Genomic DNA, 26,735 nt, shown 5'->3' on the forward strand with positions numbered 1-26,735 from the left:
TTGTTTTTGTTTAGAGTTGATAGTTATATGTTGGAGGGTTAGTTTGATAGGAACTGTTTGACCATTACTAGAAGCAGAATCTAAGCTTCAAATTTAAATGAAGATACCTTACTCTAAAATTTAATCTTCTTTGTATCTTAGGTACCCTCTTAGTGGCTTGACTTTACCAACTTTTAAGGAATGGATCCAAAATACACTTGGAGTAAGTCTGGAACATAAAACTACCTCTAAAGTAAGCAAATAAGAATAATTACTAACTTGCTTAACTGTTTTTTTAATCCCAAATTAAATAGATTTATCTTTGTAATTTGTTGTGTTTGCTTTAATACAGTTATGGTTTCTTTTTTATGAAGCCTATTAATTATATAGGTCTTGTCAGGTTTTGTAGGAGTTTTTTTTCTCACAGTATCTAGATTCTAAATTTCAGAATTTAAGAGTTATTTGACTAGTTTTCTTCTCTTTTTTGAGTTTTGATTATTTTTAATTTAAGAAGTGGGAGTAATAACTGTTATACCTCTGACAGGGTAGTAGTGTTGTACAAATTAGTTAATTCTGTATTTTATTATAGAAATGAAAGTTGCTATTATTTTTATTTTTAAAATTTCTTTCGTTTTTTTTTTAATAATGTTTTTTAGTTGTAGATGGACACCTTTATTTATTTATCTTTATGTGGTGCTAAGGATAGAACCTGGTGCCTCACATGTGCTAGGTGGGCGCTCTACCACCGAGCTGATACCCCAGCTCCTAAAATATATTTATTTTTTTTGGTTCCAGGGATTGAACCTAGGGTGCTTAACCACTGAGCCACATCCCCAGCCCTTTTTATGTTTTAAATTTTAAGACAGGGTCTCTGTAAGTTGTGAGGGACCTTGCTAAGTTGCTGAGGCTGGCTTTGAATTTGTGATCCTCTTGCCTCAGCCTCCTGAGCTACTGGAGTTATAGGTGTGTGCCACTGTGCCCAGCTAAATTGCTGTTATTTTTAGATAACAAAATAATAGGTAATAATCTATGATATATAGAATGAAATAAAATTGTTATATGTTATATTTAATAGTAAACATTTAGAATATTTGAAAAATTACCAAAAAACCTAAAAACTTAAAAGATATGAATGATAGAGAATTTTAATTTGTTTGTGTAGTTTTTACTTTTCTGAAAGATTAAAAAACTTTAAACTGGCCAGGCGTATAATCTTGGCTACTTGAAAGGCCGAGGCAGGAGGATGGCAAGTTTGAGGCCAGCCTGGGCAATCTGTTGAGATTCTGTTTCAAAAAAAAAAAAAAAAAAATGCTAGACATGTGCTTCATTGATAAAGTGTTGCCATAGCATGCACCAAGGTTCAATCCACAGTTCCACAAAGGAAAAAAAAGAAAAAACCAATAAACTGTATACATAGGAAACCAATGAAATATTTATCACCTTTATATTGTTATTGTTATTAGTTTGCTATACCAGAGGTATTCTGCATGTCCCTCCAATTGGATATGAATTTCCTAAATATAGGGGCTATGTCATTCATGATATTCTTCACTGTAACCAATATATTATTAAGTATTGGTAGTCAGTGGGTAATTGCTAGATTTATTTATAAATCCAGTTATTTTATTCTAGTGATTAAATTAGACTGCTGAACAAGCCATGCAACATGCCACATGCCTGTAATCCTAGCTATTCAGAGGCTGAGGCAGGAGGATCACACAAGTTCAAGGCCAGCTTGGCAATGTAGTGAGAACTTATCTCAAAAAAAAAAATAGAAAAGGCTGGGGATGTAGCTCAGTGGTAGAACTACATCCTGGATTCAATCTTCAGTATCACCAAAAAAAAAAAAAAAAAAAAAAAAAAAAAAAAAAAAAAAAAAAAAAAAGAAAAAGTGGGACTGAATAGCTAATTTCTGCCCCTACCAAACCAAATTATTTTTTCTTATGTCTCTTTTATCATCTCTTAAATTATTTTTCTGTCTCAACTATTTGTGAATACTTTTTATCTTTGACATTGATATAACACATGCTATATTCAGATATGTCACCACATTTCAGATACATTCCATTTTTCTGCTTTTGAGCCCTTTTCGATTTTTAATAACGTATTGTTATTATTATTTTGAGGTGTTCTTTTGGTAATTTCCTTCTAGTACAGGATAAATTCCATGAGGTTCTTTTTGTTTTCTATTTAACTCACTGCTATATCCCTAAGCCTAGGTCCATGCCTAGCTTATAGTAGCTAGCAATCGGTATTTGTTATATGAATAAAATTCATGAGACCAGGAATATAGAAATATCATATGCTTTTCTTTATATATTCTTGTACTTTTTTCCCTGAATACTATATCATAGTTTTTTGTTTTTTAAGATTTGCTAGACATGCTATTAGGTTCTTTTCACAAAAATTAGCACATTTAATCTGCTTTCCTCATAGTATTCTTACACATTTGGGGGTGGGTTTTTGTCAGCCTTTTTGTCACTGTGACCAAAAGACCTATCAAGAACAATTAGAGGAGGAAAAGTTTTTTAGGTTCACAGTTTCAGAGGTATCAGTCCATAGAGGGCTGACTCCATGGTGCTAGGCCTGAGGTGAAGCAGAACATGATGGTAGAAGAGTGTGGGGAGGAAAGCAGCTCAGGATAGGGAGTTAGGAAACAGAGCACTGCTCACCAGGGACAAAATATAAACCCCAAAGGCACACCTCTAGTGACCTGTCTTCTCTAGCCACACTCTACCTGCTTACACTTACTTGCCCAGTTAATTCATATCAGTGGATTAATACACTGATTAGGTTAAGGCTCTCATAACTCAAGTATTTTACCTTGAAACCTCTTGCATTGTTTCACACATGAACAATGCAATTGGGGGACATCTCATATCTAAACCTTAACAGTGGGTTAATCTCATATAACAGATGAAGAAGCCAAGTCTCACAGAAGTTGAGTGACAAACCCAGTGTCACATAGTTTTGACCTTAAAGTTCAACATTAGGTTTCAAAATACCTTTTAGTTGAAGTTGGTATTCAGTTTATAATTGTGTCATGAGATTTTTCAGCCCATTAAAATTTTTTTTTTATTACTGTTATTGATCTTTTTAAAATGGTCAGTGAAGACTAGGAGATGATAATATTTTCTACAGGGAAAAATATAGATAATGCAAAACACAAATAGCTCTTTCCCACTCTTCTCCCACTCTCCTTAAACTAAAATTGAAGATTTTTGACTACTTTCTTCCCTGTTCTGGATTGCAAATAATGAAAAGTGGGTCATAGAAGCCAAGAGGAAATGTGGGACTTCTGTAATTCATGTGATAGGGTATAATTAACCAGACTATTTGTAATTTGCCATTGTCAAAAGTTGGTTTCTGTGTTTACTGCTTCTAACTTTGAATGCAAAAAGAAATCTGCATTTCATAGTCACTCTCCTGAACAGAGATATTCAAAATTTATTTTCTGGAAATAAATTTTATTTTCTAGGCATCCTTAAATCCTAGTGATACTCCTCCTTCAATTGTAAATGAAGATTTTCTTCGTGAACTTAAAGAAACTAATATTTCATATTCACAAGAAGCAGATGATCGAGTATTTAGAGCTCATGGTAAGCTACTTTCAATTGGTATCATTTACTTTTAATTAAAAATTTTCTAGGTTTTATAAAGATATTTTTACATCTTTTCTTTTTAAAATCACAAACAGGTCATTGTCTTCATGAGATATTTTTGCTCAGGGAAGGAATGTTTCAGCGAATTCCTGATATAGTTTTATGGCCAAGTAAGTTATTTTTTTCTCTTTGTACCATTAACTTAGTATTGTTAAATATTAAGTAAATTTGGTACTTGAAATATGTACTTTTTAATGTATGAGTTAAATATAAATAGTGATGTTTTTAAGAACTTACTAAAGGCCTTGAGACTCTTTCTTGATGAGATTGTTCTGAACAGTAGGTTTTTAAGGATTACTGTTGATAATTAAGTCTTTAAGTTAAATGTATATAATTGCATTTAATGATCAGTAGAAAAATATATATTTTATTCATTTGGAAGCTTAGTGAAATTAGTACAATTTACTCAGATACATAGAAATTATTAATAAATACAATTACTATAGAACTAAAAATAATAGTAATTTGGTAACATTAGTTTATGGGCTAAAAAGTAAGGTTATATGGTAAAACAAGTTGTTTAAAAATATATGATATACTTACTATCTTTGAAATGAATAAGTTTTGAGAAATTAACATTTTGGACCTGACTTGGGAAAGAAGATGGATGAACTTTTTGTTATTTTGCTCTTGGTAAGGAATTAGGTACTATATTTATTACATTTTTTTAAACTATCTCTTTTACGGTATAATTTAAAGCAGGGAAGATATGTTGTTCCTTGCTGTCCATGATAGCATTGTTAAAAAAGTTATATTGATTTCCAGACCACTTTTTTCTTAAGATTTTCCTCTTCAAAGTATATAGAATATTTTATTTTTCAGAAAATTGGTTCATTCATGAATTCTGATGTCTTAGATAAGATACTTCCACTTTGTAGGAACTTTCTGAAGGAAAAATGATACCTAAGATGGGGAGAAAAAGGAGGTAAGATAGGAAAATCCAAGATCATATGTAGTAGAGATGAAATTAGTTTCCTGATTCTTGGGATGTATATTCTCCCATACATTTGGAATAGTTATGGTCTTTTGTCTCCATTTAGTATAGAAATTTAGTTGTTCCTAAGAAAAAGAAAAAGGAAAAGTTATTGTCAAATAGGAAAAATATTTTGTTTTGCCTGCTGATTTTTTAGTAACTTTAGGCTGCTTCTTTACTAAGATTTGTGGAAGGTTTATTCCTTTTTTTTAAATTTGAAAATTCTTTTTTCATTTTTTATTTTGTTGGTACCAGGGATTAAACCCAGAGGTACTTAACCACTGAGCCACATCCCCTTTTTAATATTTTATTTAGAGAAGGGTTTCGCTAAGTTGCTTGGGGCCTCAATAAGTTGCTGAGGCTGGCTTTTTAAATTAATTAATTAGTTAGTTAATTACTTTTTTTTTTTTACAGTAGAATGCATTTTGGAGTATTGTACACAAATGGAGCACAACATCTCTTTCCTCTGGCTGTACATGGTACACAGTCACTCCAGTAGTGTGATTAAACATGTATATAGGATAATAATGTCTGTCTCATTCTGCTGTTCTTTCCATCCCAAAAGCCCCACCCCTCCCCTCACTCCCCTCTACACAAACCAAAGTTTCTTCACATCTCCCCCAACCCCCACTATGGATTAGCATCCGCTCATCAGAGAAAACATTCGGGCTTTTGTTTTTTTGGGTTTGGCTTATTTCACTTAGCATGATATTCTCTAGTTCTATCCATTTACCTGCAAGTGCCATAATTTTATTCTCTAAGACTGAGTAATAGTCCATTGTGTGTGTGTGTGTGTGTGTGTGTGTGTGTATATATATGCATATATATATCACATTTTCTTTATCCATTCAATCCTTTTTTTTTTTTTTTTTTTTTACTGGAAAACATGAAAGCAAGATTTACTGATTTTCATTGGCCACAGGAAACTTAATAGACCTTCCTTTGACGTATCTTGAGAAGAAATTTCAAGTGTGTCTTCTGGGTATTTTCATCATGTTTGAATATTGAAGTGCTGAGAGAATTCCAAAGTGGAAGTATGTCTTTCTTTAAGAAGTCCAAGTATTTTTAAAAAGCCAAATGTAGGAAACAGAATTAGTTGCCACACACAAATTTCTTTTCTTTGTAAAATCCTACCCATTTGGTTAGTTCCTACACATCTGTGCTTGTCCATTTTATTTTCCCCACCCCAATTTCTAGTTCGGTCTTTTATTAATGTGTAACTGGGTTTTTGCAATAATAGCTTTAAAGGTTTTCATGCCTCAAGTTTCTTAACTCTTCAGATCTCCTGTATACTCTCCAGAGGTTTAATTTTTGTGAAAGAATTCCTTGCATTTTATGTCATACTTTATTTATCTATATGAATGGTGTATTCCTGGATGAATCAAGTTTTTAACTTTGTTCTGTTGAATCTTCTGCTATGAGAGCTTCTTAGTAATAGTTTTGTTTCCCATCACATTGTCAGTTCACAGTGACCTTTATTTAACTTTGATATAAATTCTTATTGTTGATGCTTCTAAATTTTCCTTTGCATGAGGGCAACTTTTGAGGCAGTGCAATTTGAGCTAATTCCATGGAGTAGAATTGACTGTCTCACCTTGCAGTTTGGAGACCACACCTCTCCAAATCTGTATTTGAAGTTATCTTTAAGTCTATTTAATCTGAATCTGAATTCTACATATTGCTTTAATGGAATGGCTATGGATTGTTTAAGAGTAAAGACTTTGTGATATATGTAGCTTTCCTGCTCTGGTGTCATCTTTAAAGCAGGATTTTCACCATTGTGACCTTTCCACAGTGTGCATATCTTGACCTTTAGTTTGGACAGATGGTTAGTCACTCATATAATGCATGTTTTTGGTGTAAGTATGCTCATGAAATTTAAAATTTCCTTTAACGAAAACATTTTAAAAATTACTTCACTTAATAATACCAGAACCACTCATATTTAGTCTCAGCACCTCTTACTTAGCATTTGCAGTCTTCCATAGTTAGGTTTTTCGTACTTGGATAACTTTAACACTGATAAAGAGCCCTTTAGTTAGGTGTTGGTTTTTTTTTGTGTAAGATTTTAATGTTTTTCTAAAAAGCAGAAAAAAGAATCATTAATGAAGTGTTAAAATTAGTGGGTGAAAGTATGATGAGAAACATACTATTTACATATCTAAAGAAATTTACTGATTTCAACAGGAAATATACCTACCAGACAATCTAACCTGTCGGGATTTTTAGCCCCCCCCCCCAACCCCGTTCCCCCCTGACCTGTGGGAGAGATTGAGGGAGCACGCCCTGGCCAGGACAGGCCAAGAAAGGTAAAGGTCGAATGGCCGCCCACAGGCGGGCCAGGGAGAACAGTCAAAGCAGGATTTCGTTTAATGAGAAAACATACACAGCTAATATAATGTACAGGAACCAATCAGGGTAAAGGTCAGCGGGGTGGGGAATCTACACCCAACCTACAGACAGTAATGGGAGACCTGAGCTGTCCTTGAGGGCAGAAGGGTTCTGAGCCTATCCTAGAGGTGGACCGATTCTTCATCACAACCCATGGCAATGCCTTCTGGCTAATTGCTAGGTGCTCTCTTAGCCACCTATGGCCCCAGGACTGGGAAGCGAGTAGCAGCCAGCAGGTTAAGTTTCCTCTTTTCTGATGCAACATGCCCCACGTTACATCATGCCCTACACTAACCAAATGAACAAAGTTAATGTTACTGGAAATAAGACATGTCTGTGTGTGCATCATGTGTCTCCGGAAGTATTGCACTAAGAAAGGCACAATATCCACTTCTGTGTAATTGCTATCAAAATGTAGAATCTGTTTAATCATGAGGAAACATACAAATCCAAACTGAGGATGTTTTATGAAATAACTGAACAGTGTTCTTCAAAAGTGTCATGGTCATGAAAGTCAGAGATAGGCTTTGGAAATGTGTAGCTTTAAAGAAGAATGAGGAGATGTGACCAGCTAAAATCACTGTGTGATCTGGATTTGACCCTGAACCAGAAAAGGGAACTTTGGTGAGACAATTGACCACAGTTAAGGTCTGTAAATTAGTTAATAGTTTTCAGTATTAATTGCTTGGTTTTGTTAAGTGGACTTTTGTAATATAAGATGTTATTGTTTGGGGATGTAAGGTTAAGGGAATTCTTTGTAGTATTTAGTGACTTTTTTATAAATCTGAAATTATTTCAAAATGAAAAGTTGAAAAGAACTTGTTATGTCTTAATACAGCTGTTTAGTGCATTAATGAATAAGCAAAGAAAAAGTTTGGATGCTAAATAACTTTATAGACCCTTATTTTTTAGGATCATCCAGATATTATTCATATCCCTTTAATTAATGTATTTTCCTTTTTTTTTCAACAGCATGTCATGATGATGTAGTTAAGATTGTGAATCTAGCATGCAAATATAACCTTTGTATCATACCAATTGGTGGTAGGTATTGTGCTTTTATATTTAAATATGATATAAGTTTGTTTTATTTAAAGTATTTGTATTTTAAGTGTTTATGTTGTCTGCTGAAAGAAACATTTCTATAATTTTAATGAGTTTTTTTAAGGAGTCCCTTTATTGTATCCAGAATTAATTAGTTTGTTTATTTTTATGTGATGCTAAAGGATCAAACCCAGTGCCTCACATGTGCTAAGGCACATACTCTGCTACTGAGCGATAGCCCCAACAGATGAGATTATTTAAAAAAAAATTGGTTGATGCTGCTTATTTCTGTTCTGAAGAGGTTTACCTAAACTGAGACTTGGCGTACAAACTTTTAATTCCTGATTTCTTTTTTCTTGGTGGATCATAGTTGAAACTGTGATTTAATGCCTAAATAAGAAAATGCTCCTGCTTTAGTAGTTACTTTCTAATCTGTATGTTTATGGATATGATTTTAATTTTCAAAGGCAAAAATAGATATACCCAATCTAAACCTTTGAGAAGCAGAGTCATAATAGAGCATTCTGTGGATTAAAAGAGCACCAGTATATGATCAAATCATTTATATCTTTTCATGCAGAAAACTAGCATTGTTTTGCATTTTAAAATGGTTTTGATCTTTTATTGACTGCTTTGTGCTAATAACTTATCTAGGTAAAAGGAAATAAACCTTAGTGACCAAATTAGCATTGATGGAATGGAAATGGGACATTAACAATTTCAGGAGCTCTAGATCCCTTTTCAGCTCACACTATCTATTGAATTTATACAAAAAAGGGACTGCAGTGTCACTTATTATGAAATATTTTTCTGAACTCAAATAACTGTGATAATCAAATAGTTGTTACTGATTACAGGAATCATATTTGTAACTGATAATTGTCTCCTCTTTTGAAATTAATCTGATCAGCATCCATATGCTTTTTATGGGAAGTGACTCCCATATGTTTTCTTACACAAAAGTGTATACAAGTACCAATTAAAATGTATTCTGATATAGGCTGATGGAGATCTAATTAAGGAACTGAAAATATTGTATTATTCTTGGTACCAAGAAAACACTTTTACTTTGACAATAAGTATTAAGAGAAAACAGCAGTATATTACTTAAATACTTCTGTGTATTATTTATTCTATATTAAGGTCGCTTTTTCACCAAAGAATATATTAGTTTGTTTTTAAATATCACATAATTTGGACATTTTAACTTGTTTGTAATTTATTAAAAGCCTTTTTGTATGAGAATATTATTTTAAATGACAAATGAATCTCAATATTAAAGTAGAAAGTAATAAATGGCATCTAGTTATATAGGATGTTTCTTTTTTTCACAGTAATCATTATCTTAGATTATGTATTGTTCTAATTATGTATGTGGAGTTCTACAAATTGTAGGGGCTTCACTTGAGTGTGTTTTGTTCAGGGAAAGAAACCATATCCCATTGCTTTTGGTTCCATAATATTGCTTCATTTTGGCAATAAATAAACTAAAGGTGAGTTTTCTTTTAGTATGTTGTTATCATTTGTGATTTGTATTTTGCAGAGTAGAAATAGATGTCCCTCTGTTAATGGTTCTATTTATATACACTGTGTTAGGAATTTGCCCTAGAAGTGTAGCTAAAAGGAAAATATTTAAACATGAAGTTGTTTGTATTTTGGCAGGAGGAACAAGTGTTTCATATGGCCTGATGTGTCCTGCAGATGAGACAAGAACAATAATTTCTTTGGACACTTCACAAATGGTATATAATAATTTAAGATGTATTTGAATGTTTATATTTAAAACATTGTCCTTATGACTTTGCCTCAATTATCATTCAAAAAAAGATCTGTTATCCATTTTGTTTTGAGTGTATTTTATTATTATATTTTAGCCTTGTCTTCAGATATTCAAAATCTTAAGTTCACTTACTCTGAGGTGCATATCTTGTTGCTATTTTACCAAATTAGAATGTGGTATTGATAATTTGAGAAGCATGAATTAGAAGATTGACATATAGATGACTTGATTTCATTTATCTATTATCTGTCTAGTATCTCTCTACTATTAAGCTACATCCACAGTCCTTTTTTATTTTTTATTTTTATTTTTTTATTTTTTTTTTATTGTTGGTCGTTCAAAACATTACATAGTTCTTAATACATCGTATTTCACAGTTTGATTCAAGTGGGTCATGAACTCCCAATTTTACCCCGTATACAGATTGCTGTATCACATCAGTTACCCTTCCATTTATTGACATAATGCCTTTCTAGTGTCTGATGTATTCTGCTGTCTGTCCTATTCTCTACTATCCCCCCTCCCCTCCCCTCCCCTCCCCTCCCCTCCCCTCCCCTCCCCTTTTCTCTCTCTATCCCTTCTACTGTAAATCATTTCTTCCATTTGTATTGTCTTGTCTTACCCCTCCTTTCCTCTTATATGTCATTTTGTATAACCCTGAGGATCGCCTTCCATTTCCATGCGATTTCCCTTCTCACTTCCTTTCCCTCCCACCTCTCAACCCTGTTAATGTAAATCTTCTCAAGCTCTTCGTCCCTACCCTGTCCTTGTTTCCTCCCCTTATATCAAAGGAGTCATTTGGTATTTGTTTTTTAAAGATTGACTAGCTTCACTTAGCATAATCTGCTCTAATGCCATCCATTTCCCTCCAAATTCTATGATTTTGTCATTTTTTAGTGCAGAGTAATACTCCATTGGGTATAAATGCCACATTTTTTTTATCCATTCATCTATTGAAGGGCATCTAGGCTGATTCCACAATCTTGCTATGGTGAATTGTGCTGCTATGAACATCGATGTAGCAGTGTCCCTGTAGCATGCTCTTATTAGGTCTTTAGGGAATAGACCGAGAAGGGGGATAGCTGGGTCAAATGGTGGTTCCATTCCCAGCTTTCCAAGAAATCTCCATACTGCTTTCCAAATTGGCTGCACCAGTTTGCAGTCCCACCAGCAATGAACAAGAGTGCCCTTTTCCCCGCATCCTCTCCAGCACTTATTGTTGTATTTTTTATTTTGAACAGGGTCTCACTAAGTTGCCCAGGCTGGCCTGAAGCTTAGGATCCTCTTGCCTTGTTGTTCCTACTAGCTGGGAGTACAGGCCTGCACTGCCATGTCAGACTTCCTGTTTTTAAAAAACAGGACAGATAATATTAGTCAGTTAAGGTTAATTTGAATAATCAAAACTTGTCTCCCAGATTTATACTAATGCTGTTGCATTTTTGCTTGGTGGTGAATGGAAGAACTAATTTAATGATAGGCTTTAGTTTGAAGTTTGGATTCATTGAGTTGGACGTTGTGCTGTGTTAAGGCTTTAATTTGGGTATGAACTTTATATAATCAATGGTATTCCTGATCATTTCTTTATTATAATAAAAACAACTTTAAAAAAAACTTTTTAATTTGAATTTTTTTTCAAACACAGAATAAAGAGAATGGTATATTTATTGTCTAGATTAGTTATTAGCATTTTGACATACTTGTTTTATCTTTTGTTTGTTCTTTAGTATTTTAAAGCAAATCCTTTAAAAATGCTACTTTACACTTAAATATTTCTGCCTGTCTCTTTAAAAGGAATATTTTCTCATGTTACTATTACATTATTATCACTCTTGGCATAGTCAAAAGTAATTTCTTATACCATTTAATATTGAGTCTTTCTTTATGCACAGTGCCTTTGTTTTGTAGTTCATTTGTTCAAATGGGGGTTTAGAAAAGGCTTATGTTAGCTTTTTGTTGTTTCTCTTAAATCTTATTTTATCTGAAAGTATCCTCTTCTTCCCCTTTTTCAAATGTTTCTGACTTTTGAAGAAACTGTTATTTATATCATAAAGTGACTTGCTTTGAATTTGTCTGTTGCTTCTTCTTGGTGTCATTTAACTCTTCTTTTATGCCCTCTATATAGACTAGTTAGATTCAGGCATGATTTTAAAAAAATAAATATATACCATAAATAAAAATATACCATCATTATAGATGGTGATATGCTTTTAAATTTTATTTTATGGAGACATAATTGTTTATGTTTGTGGGGTTATTGAAACGAGTGATGTTTTTATACATGTATACTTTGTAATGATCAAATCAGAGCAATTATCATACCCAAGACTTTGTAATTATGTGCTGTTTAAATATCATATAACATTAGGAGAGGTGGTATACAATAGCTGATTATCCTACGTTCGTGATGCTAAAATTGATCACAAACTTTACATGGTAGCTGCCTGATTATTGTACTATGAAGTTCCCTATCAACGTTTCTCCTTATTCCAGAATGTAAAAAAAACTATAATTTATTCAAAATATAGAGCTACTACAGTTGCCTTTTTTTTTTTTTGGAATGTATTTGGATTTTTGGCTCTTTATTTTGCTGTGCAAATTTACCTGTAAGTTTGTTACCAAATGTGTGAAATAGTAATACTACAGAAGGTTATTATAAAGGTTAAGTGAGATAATACAAGTAAAAGTCTTGATGCTGAGTAGATGTTTAAAATTCTGAAGCAGGATTGCCATGTTTCCAAGTAGTTTTGTGTAGTCACTGAACTGTTAACTTTGAATTGTTTTAAATATGATTGTTGAGTGGGTACCTGTAACTATGATTTGTGTTAAAGTCAGTAAGTCATATCTCAGTGATTTTGCTCACTGTATTTCTGCTGTAATACATATAAAATAAGGGAATCAGAGTTGTATTTGAATACATATAATAATTCTTTAGCCTGTTGGCTGTGGAAGTTTTTGTTTTAACTTGGGTAGTGTATACTAGTTGTAATAAGATAACCTGTACATTTTCTTGAGGTTTTTATGTGAATACTCATGAAGGTGGTTTTATTCTCTGCCTCTTTTAATTTCTTTTTTTCTGCCAAAAAAGATGTTTGGACCCTTACTGGGTACAAGTAAATATTTAGCACATATGTGTAATTGTCTCAAGGGTCAGTCTGTTGGGGCAGAAGATGTACATAACTTATATAGATGGTATTATTAGATTAATAAATTGTTTGTCTTTTTATTCAACAATTTAATATATACATATACATACGTATATATGTATATAAGACTAAATTTGTTTAGCTGGTACAGAACCAAACACCCAATTATACCATAGTTATGTTGAAATTACTGTTATAGGCAGAGTATAATTAATGAGTTTTATATAACAAACCAAAAAATACATTCTCATTTAGTAATTATTGTGCCCTATGAATTAAGCAGTGCGGTTATTTGTATATGTTCTAATTTGGAATTTAGGCAGACACTGCTCTTTTTGTATTGCTTATTGTATTCTTTTTATCATTAACCAGACTTATTTACATTAGTTATTATTATGCAGTTAAACATACCAAAATACAAAGTAAGCTTCCTTGGGATCCAGAAGATTCTATGTGTTACCTGATTGCTCAAATAGAAGGGGAAAGAAGGATATATATATATATATATATATTAGACACATATATACATAAAAATTAGGCCAAATAAGAATGTTAAAAACACATTTTTTTTTATTATCAGTCATATATTTCTGCCAGAAAATACTCAGTTTTTTCCTTTGAGTATGACACAGGGATGTGCTTTGTTTTCTCTGTGGGATTTCTGGTCTTTTTTTCAGATTGACAGAAAGCAGAGATGCCATTTATTAATTCAGATGCCTTGGCAGGTGTTTTCTTTCCTATTTTCTGATTCTTAATTAGATAGGATTGCCATGTTGACAGAAGTACAGATAGTATCTACAGAATGCCAGGCCTCACATATGCTGTTTGTTTTTTTATATGCATTATTTCATTTATTTCTAATAGCACGTGTCTACATTATTATGAGTATATAGTATTAATTTATGTATATGCTTTTACAGCGAAGAATCACTAAGCCTAGATAGTTATTTGCCTAAGCTAAGAGTTGGAGTTTAATTCATATTAATATCTGCCTAAAGAATCAGTATTTTATGTGTTATGTTATATAATAAGGGGTAAGTGTAGCTCATTTCCCACCTGGGTGGTGGTTGAATAACCCTACTTATTTAATTATTGTCTTGTCACTTGTTGCCTTGAATTAGGAAGTTCTGTATTTCCTGAGAAAATGTTAATAGGACATGGAGATGAGACTTCTCACTTCTTTCAACAGAATCGAATTCTTTGGGTTGATGAGAACAATCTGACAGCTCATGTAGAGGCTGGCATAACAGGACAAGATTTGGAAAGACAGGTATGTTATCTCTTTAAGATTTTCAAAACTATTCTGTCCTCTATCTAAATGAAGTACCTTTCATGTTACATTCCCCCCCCCCCGCCCCCCGGAACTCAATGAATTTGCCAAGTTTTTATGTGGGTCAAGCATTAAGCTAGATGTTGAGAACATAGTAGTGAAAAAGACATTACCTACTACCCTAAGGTGGCTTACATTCTATTAGGACAGAAAGTTAGGTAAATAGAAATTTAATGATTGAGAGTGAGAATTGCCATCTGAAGACTAAATTCAAGTCATCAAATGGGGCCAGGTGGGAAGAACTTGTACAAAGAATGTGTGACAGAATAGGGCAATTTGAGATGAGATTTCAGGATGAGTCAGATTAGCAAAAAAAGAGGTGAGGTGGGAAGAACAAGCAGTCAGAGAAGAAGCATGTGCATAGGCCTTAAAGATAGTTATTGCTTTTAGTGGAGACTGCAGATAACTGAGTATGACTGCAGTGTAGTGTGTATGTAGAACACACATCCTTGGTGTATGTTGGATGGGAGTAGGTGTAGGAGTAAGAGGATGAGTCCAAAAAAACATGAAGAGGTCAGAAAATAAAGGACCTTATAAAACTACTTTGAAAGCTTGAACCTTATCCTTGTACCTTAGAGAATTCTGGCTACTGTGTGGAGGATGAATAGGCCATGTAAGAGCTGATTAAGAGACTGCTGTAATAATTTAGATGAGTGCTATTAGTGACCTGATACACAGTAGGAGGAATGGAAGGGAGCAAAATGGAACATATTGGAAATATAATTCTCAAGTCTTGATGGTAAATTGCATCCAGTAGGTAGATGTTGGTGTTTGCTGTTTACTGAACTTTTCAATGAATAATTTTATTGAAAACTGCTCATCTACGAGTAGTGAAACTTAGAGAGTCCTTGTAGCATGTTTTGGGGATTCTAATGAATTTTTGAAAAACTTTAGGTTCTCTTCATAGGTTCTAAGCAAGTCATTGTTCAAATGGTTGGATCCTTCAACTTCCTGAATTGTGATCAAGGCAATTGTAACTTAGCTTTTGTAAACAAAAGTTAGAAATTCTATTTTTTGGTCATGTATTAATCACTTTGTCCAACTTGGGATTATAAAGACTCTTCCCTCCAAAACTTTAACAGGACATAGAGAAAGATATGATTGTTTATCTTACTTTTTATTATCTTTTTCCTTCTTTTTTGAAATGTTGACTGAAGTTGGTCTGCTGAGACTAATTCTACTTGAAGGGGTTTGAAAACAATATTTAACTATTGTCTTTATTTTTTATTTAATATAGTAAGATGTGGAGAACTAGAATAAATAGAGAACTATAATAAATTAGGAAGCTGATTTTAATTGGACATTTCTTGAGGTGTTAAAGATTATCAAATAAGTCAAGGTTTTGTATGTCAAGATAAGGAAATTTATTAATTATTATAGTTTGTTAAGAACTTCAGTGGGCAGAATAGTAGTATTTAATGAAAAACCCCCGAAAGTCAAATATTAGTCTTCCATTTTGCTAGAATGAGGCATTATCAATCAATATAGCATTTCTTTTTTAAATTAAAAGAATGGCTTTTTATGTCTCTAATTTTACATACTTTATTATAGCATCTTAACCTTTTCAAGCTTTCTTTTCTTTTAAAGGTTAAAATTAAAATTCAAGGAACATATTTTCTTTAAATTTGAATGACATCCTCCTAGACTAGAAACTTCTGATATTTTACCTACTAGTTTATTTTTCTTACTGCCAATGTACCACTTTCTGTTTTGATTGCAGTAGGCTGTAGTTTCTGCAGCAGTTAAAAAAAAATTTACTTAGTTGTAGATGGACACAATACCTTTATTTTATTTATTTATTTTTATGTAGTGTTGAGAATCGAACCCAGTGCCTCACCTGTGCTAGCCAAATGCTCTACCACTGAGCCACAACCCCAGCCCTCTGCAGCAGTTTTGATCCCAGTTCAAGTTCTTCCTTAAAATTTGGTGTCCTTCAGTTTCTATATCAGCTGAGATAACCAGTTTAACATGTACTGCTTTTTGTTTCTGGAAGTTTAAAAAGGAAACAACACAGTCATTAGGAAGCTGATTTTAATCTCTTTAACTTGTAAGTTACTTTGATTTAAGTATGTTTAAGGGAAGTCACTAATGGGGAATTTCTTTTTCAGGTTTATTAAAATACTTTGACTACTTTATTGGCTAAAACTGGGGATGTGTGGCCATAATTCTTTTTTCCCCTTGGGTCCATATTGCTAAAAAACTTATCATTTTCTTTCTTTCTAGATATTAGATCTTAGTGTAAACTTCAAATATAGCTTGTAGCTATATGATGTTGGGCAAGTTACTTTTATGCCTCAGTTTCCTCATCTATAAAATGGGGATGATTCTACTTCTTTAGGTTGTTCATTAGGATTGAATTAAGTTAATACCTAGAATTTTGATTCATTCTACTAATTTTTATGGAGGATTATCTGCTTCATCCAGGTACAGTTAACTTTTTTTTTTTTTTAAATTATTATTACACTGAAGACTCCCAAATTTGTACCATTGACCCAGACTTCTTTCCTGAATCGTTTAGATTCTTGTATCTAATTTCCTAGTTGATGTGTCTGCTTGGGTAACTAAGGGATATTTCAAACTGAATGTTTTAAAAACTGAATTTTTAGAGATAAAATTTTTAATCATTCCTTCCAATTTTACTTACCCTGTAGCTTTTCATTTTCAGTAGAGAGAAATTTAGTTGATTGAGAGTTAAGATCGAAATCTGAGTCATATATTTTTGTTTTGTTTTGCTTTATAATAGTTTCATTTAAGATGTAATTTTCATATAATAAATTGTCTTCACTTAAAAGTGTACAAATTTTATAAGTATTAAAATATGAATACAACTGTGAAACCCATTATAACCATTAGGATGGTGAACATATTCATCAATCCCAAGAGTTTCCTCTTGCTTCTTTATAATTCTACCTCATTCTTACTCCCAGTCCATACCTTGTCCTTAACAGTCACTGATCCGCTTTTAGACACTGTAGATTTATTTAAATTTCCTATAATTTTTTAAAAGTAGAATCATACAGTACTCTTTTTTTTTTTTTTTTTTTGGAGTGGGGGGACGATGAGGTGTTTCTGGTTGTTTTTTGCTACCATGATTATTTTGAGATTCATCTATATTGTTGCATGTATTAATAGTTTGTTTCTTTTCATTGCTCAGAAGTATTCTGTTGTATAGGTACTCCAGAGTTTATCCATTTACCTGTTGATGAGCACTTGGTTTATTACTAGTTTGGGGCTATTAGAAATAAAGCTGCAGTGAACATTCATGTACAGGTTCTTTTATGGATGTATGTTTTCTTTCTCTTGGGCAAATATCTGGAAATGAAATGGATAGATCAAAATAATAGGTTGTTTTTGAAAATATACCAAACTTTTCCTCAGAGTGATTGTATCATTTTATATTTTAGCTTATATTAAGAGTTTCAGTGTCTTCAAATCCTTGCTAATACATTTTATTTTTTTTTAATTTTAGTCATTGTAGCAGGTGTGTAGTAGTATCTTATTGTAGTTTTAATTTGAATATCTCTAATGACTCGTGAAGTTGAATATCCTTGTATATGCCTAGTTGCCATCCATGTATCATCAGTGGTAAAGTGTCTGTTGAAATTGTTAGCCCTATTTTTAAGTTGAATTGTTTGTTTTTCTATAATGGTGCTTTGAGAGTCCTTTTGTTTTTGGTGCCAGGGATTGAACCCAGGGTACCTTACCACTGATTCCACTGAGCCACATCCTCAGCCCTTTTACTTTTTATTTTGAGTTGGGGATCTTGCTAAGTTGCTATGACCTTGCTAAATTGCTAGGCTGACCTCGAACTTTCAATCCTCCTGTCTCCTCCTTCTGAACCAATGGGATTACAGGCATGTACCACAATGCCTGACAAAAGAGAGTGTTCTTTATATTCTCTGTATAAAGTCTTTTCTCAGGTACATGTTTTGCAGATACTTTCTCCCAGTCTGTGGCATGTCATTTTATTCGGTATATTAATTTTTTTATCTTACACATCATGCTTCTGTTATTGTTTCTTAACATGAGGTTGCAAAGACTTTCTCCTATTTAAGTTTTATAGTTTTTGGTTTTACATCAACTAGTTTAGAAGAATTCTTAGTTTACATATAATTTGAGGTATTGATATTGATTGAAGTTGATTTCTTTTTGCATATGGATATCTAACTTTTCCAGCACCATTTGTTGAAAAAGATAGAATTTCTTCACTGTAACAAGTGCACCATCATTTAAAAACAAAACAAAACACATTTGAGTGTGTGTTTGTGTGTATGTATGTATGTATATATGTATATATATATGCATCTAGTTCTGGAGTCTGTTCTGTTGCATTAGTCTGTGTGTATACCTTTATGGTAGGACCAGACTGAATTACTGCAACATTTTAAATTCATTTTCACAGTTGTTTGGGTGATTCTAGGTTTTTGTATTTTTATAGGAATTTTAGAATAATTTTGTCAATTTCTGTTTGGAAAAAAAAGCCTATTGGGATTCTGATTAGGATTACATTGACTCTGTATTGGTGAGAACTGACATCTCAACAATATTGTTTCTTGTGACCTGACCCATAAACACAGTATATCTTTAATTTTTTAGGTCTGTAATTTTCCTCAGCAGTGTTTTATGATTTCTATGTGTGGGTCTTAAGAATTTATTAAAATCAGATTAGTCCTTAAGTATTATATAGTATTTAGTGCTATTGTTTGGATTTCTGATTTTAAAAATTAACATATAAAATAGAGTTGATTTTTGTGTATTGTTCTTATATCTGCACCCTTATTAAATTCACTGACTAGGTTAAATATTTTGTATATCTCTTTGGATTGTCTACGTAGATGATCATGTTGTTTGTGAATGAAGACAATTTTATCTCTTCCTTTCGAATCAAAATGCTTTTTTTTTTTGGTACCAAGGCTTGAACCCAAGGGTGCTTAACTACTGAGCCACATCCCCATCCCTTTTTAAATTTTTTATTTTGAGACAGAGTTTTGTAAGTTGCTTAGGGCCATGCTAAGTTGCTGAGGATGAACTTGTGATCTTCCTGCTTCAGCCTCCTAAACTGCTGGGATTATACACCTGTGTAATCTGGATGCTTTTTATTTCTGTTTCTCACTTGATCATGCTGACCAGAACCTCTTAATACAAATAAATTTGAGTGGATATCCTTATCTTATTACTGATATAGATGTATTCAGACCTTTAACATTAAGTGTATATTAAATGTAGGTGTTTTTTTTGTAGATACCTTTTATCAAGTTGAGGAAGTCCTTTTCTACATTAGTTTTAGAGTTCTTATTAGGAGTGAATGTTGGATTTGTCAAATTCCTTTTCATATTTTATGGCAGAAGTTATGGTAATTTGAGGTCTTGTTTTCTAATAAAGGGTTTCACTGTTGTAAATTTTTGCCTAACTATTGCTTTATTGGCATCCTCAATTTTTACCCCATTCATGTCATAATATTTTCTACTTCTCTTTTGATTTTTTTCTTTGACCTAAGCTTTATTTATGCTATTTAGTTTCCAATTATTTAGAGATTTTTTAACAGACCTTTGTCTGTTTTTAATTTCTATCTTAATTCTATCGTGTTTTAAAAAAACTACTTTATACAGCTTGGATCCTTTCAAATTTAGTGTCACTTGTTTTATAGCCCATGATGTGGTCTGTTTTGTACATGTTTCATGTGTACTTGCAAAAACTGTGTCATTTGCTTTTTGGTGGCTTAATCTATAAATATGTATTAGGTCAAAATAATTTATAGTATTATTTAGGACTTATTTATTTTTCTTATATACTGTCTGCTATTTGATCAATTATTGAGGGCCATTAAAACCTCTAGTATAATTGCAGATCTGTCTACTTATACTTCTATCAATGTTTACTCTGTGTACTTTAAAACTTGTTATCAGAGGACAACAGTAAATAAATGTTGAAGATTATTGTGTCTCCTTGATTAATTGACCCTTTTGTCATGATAAAATATTCTCTTTTATTCCTGATAACATTCTTTGCTCTGAAATCAACTTTAATATTAAAATATCTACTGTAGTTTTCTTCTGATTATTGTTAGCATGGTATGTTTTTTCCCTTTTTCTATTCTTTTGCTTTTAACTAGTTTGTATCTTTATGTTTAAAATACCTTTTTTGTTGGCATCAGATAATTGGGTCTTTTCTTTTTGTCTAACCTGAGAGTTGCTACCTTTTCATCGGGGCATCATTTCATCTTTTGACAGTTTTAGTTTGTTTGTCATCTTGCTAACGGGTTGAGCATCCCTAATCTCAAATTTGAAATTCTCCAGAATTCAAATTTTTTTGAATGCCAACATGATGCCACATGCAAAAACTTCACATAATGGTTTGAAGTCAAATTGTAGATACCCAAAAAATACTGTATAAAATTATCATCTGCTGCAGGCTGCCCGGCCCCGGGCCCTGAGCTCCGCTCCTGCCGCTGCGCTGCTGTCGCCGAGCACTGCCTGCCGAGCACTGCCTGCCGCACCCCTGCTGAGCGCTTCCCTGCTGGGCTGTCAGTGCACGCCGGCTTGCAATCTTGCAACCCGGTTGGGCACAAAAACACAAGCCAGTCAAACTGAGACAAAGTTTTATTTTGTGAGAGGCCGTGTGCGTCCCCTAACAAGTGGGTCCACCACGTGTGTTCTACCTGAGGGGGGGGGGGGCTCCACTTCCCCCGGAACACCCTCCTACCAACCTTTCCCAACCAATGGGAACTCTCCCATTACAAGAGTGACATGAGTAACCTGAGTCCCCAAACGGGCCCAGGTAAACAGCAGGAGACAATTACCATAATGTAACTTAACATAATCATAATCTGAATGGCTGGTTGGCAGTCACTAAACCCAAAGGTGCCTGTATCAATATTTTTGCTGTGGCTCCTAGCAATCATCTATCTGTGTGCTTACGATATATATGAAATATAAATGAATTTCATGTTTAGACTTGGTTTCCATACCTAAGATATCTTATAATATATGTATATATATTCTGAAATCAGAAAAAAAATTGAAGTCTGAGCTGCTTCAGATTCTAAGCATTTCAGATAAGAGGTATACAACCTGTATTTATTTTCTATATTGTCCATGTGTTTTTTTCTTTTCCTCTTTTTTACTACCTTTTTAAGATGTATTATTTTTTAATGATACTTTTTATTTCCTTTGTTTCTTTATTATCTATGACCTTTTATTTTGTTATTCTAGGGTTTACTGTACACTTCTTTAACTTATAACAGTTTTACTGAATAATGGCCTCAAAGGGCAAGAGTAGTGATGCTACAAGAGAAGCCTAAAATACTGCATAGGGTTTGATACTATCCACAGTTGCAGATATCCACTGGGGTCTTGAATATGTCCTCTGTGGATAAGGGGAGACACTGTACAACCTCCACAGTTTAGGATTGTTTTTGTTTTGGTGATGTATCTGAAGCTCGGCACATACTGAATAAATACTTGTTGTTTTGGTATTGAAGGGGACACAGAAGTGGGATAAAGATCCTGTTCTTATAGTTTTTCATGGCACATGAGAAGAGATTGATGGACAAAGTTGTTACTTTTATATAATGCAGTATGGAACAGAGAGGTTATTTTGTTTAAAAGATTATTTGTTAAGTGTATGAATAAATCTGGACCTTCCTTCAGATTATTCTTAGGTAGCTAATGACAATAACAGAAAATATAAGCTTTTAAAGGATAAAGTGGCTCCTATCATGTATATGGTAGTAGATACAATTATAGAGTATTGTGTCCCAACGACAGTTTCTTAGTAAATTAGCATCCTGTAGTATGCAGATTTTCTAGCTAGGATAAATTTTTTTTGTAATATTTATTTTTTAGTTTTAAGTGGACACTGTATTTTAGGTGAGCACTCTACCACTGAGCCACAACCCCAGCCCCTCAAACCCAAGTTTAACTATTAATACTTAACTCACTTACTTAGTAGGAAGTTAGTGAGATTTTTTAACAAGAAAGTAGATTAAAATATTTGTGCTAGGTAGAGTTCCTTCAGCATAAGAACTCCTTGTTTTTATTTTTGGAGTCTTTATCTTCATTCCTTTACATAATTCCTGGCACATAGTAACTATTTGTAATTGGAGAAAGTAAGGAAATGGCTTACCAGATATAAGATCCAACTTAATAGTATATCTTAATATTGGATATACTAATGGAAATAGTTTAAGTGTATATTTAATGATGTGAAGGCTTCTGAATAAGTAGTGTGGAAGTTCATTTTGTCATTAAAATATGTGAAAATTCTGTTTAGTGCATGCCACATCTTAGGACTCCATAAATATTTTTTTCTTTTCCTAATTTCATAAAATTGAGTAACTAGTTTTTTTGAGAGAAAATAACATCAGTTTAGATTGTGAGTGGTGTTAGAGGAGAAATATAATGTAACAATCTGATATTTTTAGTTTTAACCTGTTCAGACATGTACTTGGTTTATTTGTGGGTAGTTATTAACCTCATTTCAAAAAATTATTAGTTTATTTTGGTATTGAGGATTGAACCCAGAAGCTTTCTACCTCTGAGCTACACCCAACCCCTATTTTTTGTTTGTTTTAGAATTTTATTTTGAGACAGAATCTCAGTTGCCCAGGCTGGCATCAAACTTGGAATCCTCCTGCTTCTACCTCCCAAGTAGCTGAGATTATAGGTGTGCACCACTGTGCTTGGCATTAACCTCCTGAAATTAAATAAATGTATTGGGTATCTAGTGGAAAAGAATGGCAATTGGTGTCTTTTCAAATCTTGTTTTCTTAACAGCAAAATAGAAAATATAGTTTGCATCAGTGGTGTACAAAATCTAACAAGTTATATTTAACTAGTAGACTTTCAAATTTGGGATTATAACTTTTATACCACACTCAAATACTCAGATGCAAACATAGCTGACATATTCTATGTCTCTGCATGGTTTACTTGAAAAATAGAAGCAGTTGCTTAACTGGATGACTATCAAAATGGTCAATGCAGATTGATGGGCTTGAGTGCAGTAGATAGTGGATATGCAGATGGTGGTGTCTGTATCATTTGACAGGAGATGGCTGAGTCTTTAAAATTATTTCAGTGGAATGGCTTTGGTGTTGTTGCAGTAAAGGGCATCCATTCAACCTCAGGTGCTGTACAGATGGCAAAGCTAAGCTAATATAGAAAAATGAGAAACAAGTGACTATTTAATGTACAGGAATGCATGATCCGCATCACAAATAAATGATGGTATTACATGCAGGAAACCTAGCCAGATGGCTGTACATGAAAACACATGACTCCTTGAGAGAATTAAGTACAGGCAATTTGCTCAGATTTTCTGCAGGCCTGCTGCATATTATATTAGGGCAGGGAGAACAAGAGATTAAGTGCTTTATTTATTGAAAGTGTTTAGGTGAAGTTGGAAGTTATTTAAGCTTAATCTGTTCTCCATAAGTATTTAAATTGTCTCTTTGTGTGGGTGGGTAGAGGTGAGGAGGGACAGCTGGCTTTATAACAAAAGGATATAAGGAGCAAGATTTTTTGTTGAACCTGTGGACTACAGCTATCTTTTGGCCCACATGTTCCAGTTTTGTAAAGCTTTCCATTAGGCAGAAGTTTAAATTTTTTTGAGAACTACTAATAAAAGTATTTATTTTTCAGTTTCAATGAAAATCAGCAGTGTCATATGGAAATTTTAAAGTGGGAGGAATTAATGTGTTGAGTCTTATGTACAATGGCACCATTTCGCTGTTCAAATGTTAACATTTTTGTTTTCCAGCTTAAAGAAAGTGGTTATTGTACAGGTCATGAACCAGATTCCCTGGAATTCAGCACTGTGGGAGGATGGATATCTACTCGGGCATCAGGCATGAAGAAGAATATCTATGGCAATATTGAGGACCTGGTGAATTTATTTCTGTTTATATAATTGATTAGCATATAGGGATTATTATGAAGAGGTTCATCTTCATCAGAATGTAGCTCTTTTGATTATAATGATGTGGTGTTTGTATGTATGTGTGTGTGTCACATGATTAACACTTAAACTGTAGATATTTCACAGTATCCAACTTATGAAATACACAAATATTATTTACAAGCCTTATGGAAACTCAAAGATTTTAGTCTATTTAAGTATTTCAGCATTGCTACTATGTTACTTTAGGAGATTTTAAATTTATTTTTCTGAAAAAATTTAAAAATTTTTTCAAAAATTTAATTAAAGGCTATTTGAAATTGTTCTGTTAAGTAGTGATATGATCTGTAATGTTTAATGTGTTTACCATTTTGTTTTAGCTTATCTGGTGCCAATTTTCTGGGAGTCAGTGTGATAATAGTGTACTTGTAGGCACCCTAGTTAGGTATTAGGTATCATTTGTTTCATTGGTAGTTTTTCTAATGATTAGTTATGTGATCTTATGCAAATTGGTTCACCATTATAAACTTCAATTTTCTTTTCTTATAAAATAGAAAAATAAAATTCACTGCATAGAACTATTGTAAGGAGTAAAGGGCATGAAGGGAAAACTCAGCAGAATCTCTGGTGTGCAATAGGTGCTTCATAAATGTTAGTTCCTTTATCTTCAATATTTTGGGAGTAGTTCAAAAGAACTTTAATTTAAGAGGGTATTAAAGTGACGTTCCTAACATTATTCCTGGACTTGTAAAGCTTTCTTTTTTAAATCTAAAGTTTCAACATTTTCAGTTGATGTGAATTTAAAATTTTTAATGAGATATATTTATTGTTTGTAGTTAACACCCAGTAATTTAAGACTCTTGTCAGCTTATATTGTCAGCTCTTTAGAAATGTTTACATTATCCTGGTTTCTTCTTCCCCTCTCTCCCTTTCCTTCTTTCTTTTCTTTCCTGTTGAGGATACCCAGGGCCACATTCATGCTAGTAAGGGCTCTACTGCTGAGCCACACTCCAGCCTATGTGCCCATGTTTGTTTTCTTTTATTGCAGACATTTTTAAAAATTATATTTTTCTTTTTTGTAACTAAAATAACTAAATTCAATTGCAGGGGAGAAGATTTAACTTTTTTTTGCTATTAGATTATGAACTTTATCAGAGGTAGGCAAATACTTGATAAACTTAGATTTGGTACTGCCAAAATATTTAATTTATTTCAGTCATTTTTTGGGAGATAGTTAAGGGCCACAGATTATAAGTGTACATCCTAATGTACTTATCTGACAAGCAGTTACTAAGCACATTTTGTTTTTAACTTAATTTTTTTGCAGCATCTTGTATCCTCTGAAACTATCTTAATTTTCATTGCATTTTTGAAATCTCTACTAAAATTGATATATTTTTAATATCTGTGCCTGCACTGGCACTCATGAAAAATATTACACTTTTTAGAAGTATTAACATTTCTTTAATCATTATTAGTGTATAAAGTATAGTAAGTAATGATATTTTAACTTTGGAAAAAAGTTGAAAAGAGTTATTTATTTGGTCTAACTTTTAATCTGAAGATTCAAAAGTCTTGAATACTTTTTGTGTACAATAGAATAAACTTTTAACTTTAAATTTCCCGTCCCCCTCTGTTTCCAAGAACATGGAATTAAAGTTCAACTTGAGTTATCTTTTGATTTATTAGAAGTCTTTTCACTAAAGGATTTCCTGAGCATTTTTGGTTACACTTTCTTACGCTGATACTATGGAGTTGAAGCTCATGATCTTTAACAATAATCCACTGCCACTGTAAAAGGTGCTCTGCTATACTTTTTCATTATAAAGTACTGTTAGAAGGAAAAGTAGAATCCTACAGTAATAAAATCAAACTAAAAATTCTGAATTTCACAAAAATAAATAACGTGTGACATAGTAAGCATTTAGTTTTCAGAAGAAAATCCTTCTTTTAAAATCATAACTATTGGGCTGGAGATGTGGCTCAGCGGTAGCGCGCTCGCCTGGCATGCGTGCGGCCCGGGTTCGATCCCCAGCACCACATACCAACAAAGATGTTGTGTCCGCCGAGAACTGAAAAATAAATATTTAAAAAAATTCTCTCTCTCTCTCTCTCTCTCTCTCTCCCCTCTCTCACTCTCTCTTTAAAAAAAATATATATATATAAAATCATAACTATTATATGGATAATTTATGTAATTAGACAACAACTTGTTTTTATTTTAAGAATAATATATATACGTATTATAAAAAATTACATGTTCTTTGTATATTAAATACGTAGTCATTTCTAACAATTTTAACATCTTTATATTTATTTTCCCAATTATTTTTCTAGGCATACCACAAACACATATGAGTATATCTAGTTTTTAATATAAAAGGAATCATACTGTGTTTGATTTGTTCTTTAATTTTTGTTATCAGTGTATTAACATGGATGAATGGAGGTGTACACCATCATTTAAAAAGGGTTCACATAATCTTTATGGATAATTCATGGTTTATTAAACAGTCTCCGTAGTTATTTTTTATTT

General features: G+C 32.8%; 1 protein-coding gene across 2 annotated transcripts in view; it reads left to right on the forward strand.

Annotated features, from left to right (window-relative positions):
• Agps (alkylglycerone phosphate synthase) overlaps positions 1-26,735 on the forward strand; it is a 141,603-nt gene that overhangs the window by 25,205 nt on the left and 89,663 nt on the right. Inside the window, exons 3-9 of one of the 2 annotated variants that reach the window (XM_026391997.2) lie at positions 142-232; positions 3,458-3,578; positions 3,677-3,751; positions 7,978-8,049; positions 9,712-9,791; positions 14,162-14,242; positions 24,062-24,187. In XM_026391997.2, coding sequence (XP_026247782.1) covers positions 142-232; positions 3,458-3,578; positions 3,677-3,751; positions 7,978-8,049; positions 9,712-9,791; positions 14,162-14,242; positions 24,062-24,187 — 646 coding nt within the window. The remainder of the gene's footprint in view (positions 1-141; positions 233-3,457; positions 3,579-3,676; positions 3,752-7,977; positions 8,050-9,711; positions 9,792-14,161; positions 14,243-24,061; positions 24,188-26,735) is intronic. The other variant, XM_077802919.1, reaches the window with a different exon arrangement.

The sequence above is a fragment of the Urocitellus parryii genome, chromosome 1 (assembly GCF_045843805.1).
Source record: "Urocitellus parryii isolate mUroPar1 chromosome 1, mUroPar1.hap1, whole genome shotgun sequence".
Taxonomy (NCBI): Eukaryota; Metazoa; Chordata; class Mammalia; order Rodentia; family Sciuridae; genus Urocitellus; species Urocitellus parryii.